The following is a 2,692-nucleotide window of genomic DNA, read 5'->3' on the forward strand; positions in this document are numbered from 1 at the left end:
CTCTCCCTATAGAGTGCCAAGACTTACTGAGGCCGGCTTTCTCTGCTAACCACATGTTGAAAGGAAAATATTCACAAGACTTCAGCCTCTTTTAATGCACCTTGACGGTGGAATGCATTTTACTGGCTGAGAGGGGGATACAACTCTCGGAAGACATTTTCAAAGCCAAGCTTTAAGCTCAGACCTGCATTCATTATGTTGTCTCTCTTTTTGACACACTGTCATTGTACTCATTTAATTTAATTTGTCCTCGCATTGCATTTCCTATCATTCTCCTCCGTAAACCCAGCTCTCTAAACTGTCAGGACCAACACCGAGAGGCCCCGACTCGTTCCTCAACAAGAGTGGTTGGTTTTATCCAGCGGAAGAAAGTGGAAATCTAAAGATGATGCATGTATATCACAGTTTAAAGTAATTTAAATCCCAGTTTAATTGCTCAAGATAAACGATTTGTTTCGTAAGAAGACGTTTTCACACCTTTCCTATTTTATATGTTTGACGTGACATTTGCCACAAATCAAACATTTAAGCCTGACCAACCCGCCTTATGGTGGGTTAACTTGAACAGACTGGGACACAGTGACTTCTACCAGCGGTTCTTCATTTCATCAAACCAAGTCAGAATTTATGAATAATGTAAATTATCTCAATTTGATACAATCTACTTTTAAACTGATTACCAATTTAGACCGTTATGTGGGCACAAGTAGCATTTTAGCAATTTGAATTTGAACATTATGGGTATAATTGTATGGGTATAAAAAGGCCTTAGTTGTCTAAGAAAAAAAAGGTGAGGTTGCTACCTTTCTAATATATCCGTACATCCAATGACCTCATCATTTTAGTTGATGCATCACAGGAGGAATTGCAGTTGATGAATATAAAGATAAAACTCAGCCTACGTGCTTGATGAAACTACATCAATGTACTTACCAAAGCATGTTCCCTTTGTTGTTTGTATACAACTTAGAATTGCTAAATATGGGGTTTATAAATATGCACTTATTCATTTTACAGTGCTTTTCTACATCACATTTACAAACTCACAAAATGGTGGTTGGCAGGGCTGTCAGGCCATTAGCAGCACATTTTCTGGGTCTAATGTGCTGCTCAAGGACACCACAACATGTGGACAGGAGGGGCCAGGAATCAAACAACTAACCTTGTGATTAGTGACGGACAAGCTCTCCCAGCTGAGCCCCAATTATTATATATCACAAATTCATTTCGGCATCTTTCATCGTCAGAGTCCCTGGAACTGCATTTGCATTGGAAGAAAAGTAAAGTACCTTCCTGGCTTGTGCTTTAAAGCGTCAGCAGATTTGTCACACAGTAAAATATTAAGCACAGAAGAAGACAAATGTTGAAAACCGTCATTGATTATCTCAGCATGAAGGAGCCAATAATTTACTGATGTCAAAACGTTAACATGACTGTGGTCTTTGTATGCACATCAACTTTGACTTGATTTCATATGGTTTCAGACCCCCGCAGTGCTCCAGTCTCTCCCTGTCCCACGAGAAAAGCTCCCTCCCAGACAGAGCTGGACATCTCGGCTCCCGGCACTCCAACAACGCGCTCCAGCATGCGCCGTAAGCTGGGATCCCGTCACGGCTGGGGGCTCGGGCTGGCAAGAGGAGGCTCTGGAGTCTCCCAATCCTTCAGTCCTGGTGACCACAAAACACCACCTCGCCTGCGGCTGCGCTCCGGCCAGAATAACTCTGCTGTCCTTTGGGAGGGACAAAGAAGCGAAACAAATACACCCCAGGCAGCAGACGCAGTGTTGAGCAGTCAGGAGAGTGTCGAAGAGGATGAAGGCAGAGGTGAGGTGGACAAAGTGTGATGAGGGGGATGTGGTCCATGTTCTGTACGGTTTGAGAAATGCCCACGCCAACAAGCCATTTCGTTAGTTTCTCCATAAAAGAAGGAAAGTCACAAATAAGTAAGAAAATGCTGAGATTTTTCTGATAGGATTTTATATTTATAAAAAAAAATAAACGACTTGTTCAGATGGATGGTTTTAAAGTGTGTGTGTGTGTTAATCCATATGCACAGCATTGTGAAAGGTCTATGAGGTAACAAGTTCATTCAAGCATTCAAAATACAGCTTATATTATTTATGCTAAAACATGTATGCACCTCTGTCCTCATGTGATCTCTTCTGTCTTCTAGACAATCAACACACCACAACAGTGACGACGCCACAACGACCTGAGCCAGAACAGTCCACTCTCAATTAAAGAACATATTTTTTTATGTACTCCTGGGAAAACGTTTTGATGTAGCTTTTGATATGTCAAACTATTTTAGATATGAGATCCTTCTAGTGTATTTGGCCCACATGGCTACATGGATGAGAACATTCTTCTTGCAATAGTTAGTGAACAGTCTTTCTGGTACACAATATATGTCAAATGTTATTAGACAATACAAAATAAAACTGAATACATCACTTAAAGTATATTTTTCCTGTATAACAAATCAGTTGATAAATTACATGAAAACATATTTGTATTCTCTTCATTTAGCTTTCACTTGCTCATTGTATAATACATATTTCATTTTTCAAGTACTTGGGTCCTTTTTTTTGGTTTTGCCACACATTTGTATCTTTATCTATTCCCTGTTTTCCAATTGCTGTTTGCTCCTATTTCCTGCCAAAAGTCAAGTGTGTGTTAACGAGCCTGTAGGC

General features: G+C 40.3%; 1 protein-coding gene across 1 annotated transcript in view; it reads left to right on the forward strand.

The window, feature by feature from the left end:
• Nucleotides 1-2,467, forward strand: part of ccdc88b (coiled-coil domain containing 88B) — a 36,022-nt gene extending 33,555 nt beyond the window's left edge. The window contains exons 27-28 of the mRNA XM_068586143.1: nt 1,485-1,823; nt 2,173-2,467. Of these exons, the coding sequence (XP_068442244.1) occupies nt 1,485-1,823; nt 2,173-2,240 (407 nt within the window). The 3' untranslated portion in view covers nt 2,241-2,467. The remainder of the gene's footprint in view (nt 1-1,484; nt 1,824-2,172) is intronic.
• Nucleotides 2,468-2,692: the final 225 nt, after the last annotated feature.

The sequence above is a fragment of the Clinocottus analis genome, unplaced genomic scaffold, assembly GCF_023055335.1.
Source record: "Clinocottus analis isolate CAN_PGR_092001 unplaced genomic scaffold, fCliAna1.0.p SCAF_10, whole genome shotgun sequence".
Classification (NCBI taxonomy): Eukaryota; Metazoa; Chordata; class Actinopteri; order Perciformes; family Cottidae; genus Clinocottus; species Clinocottus analis.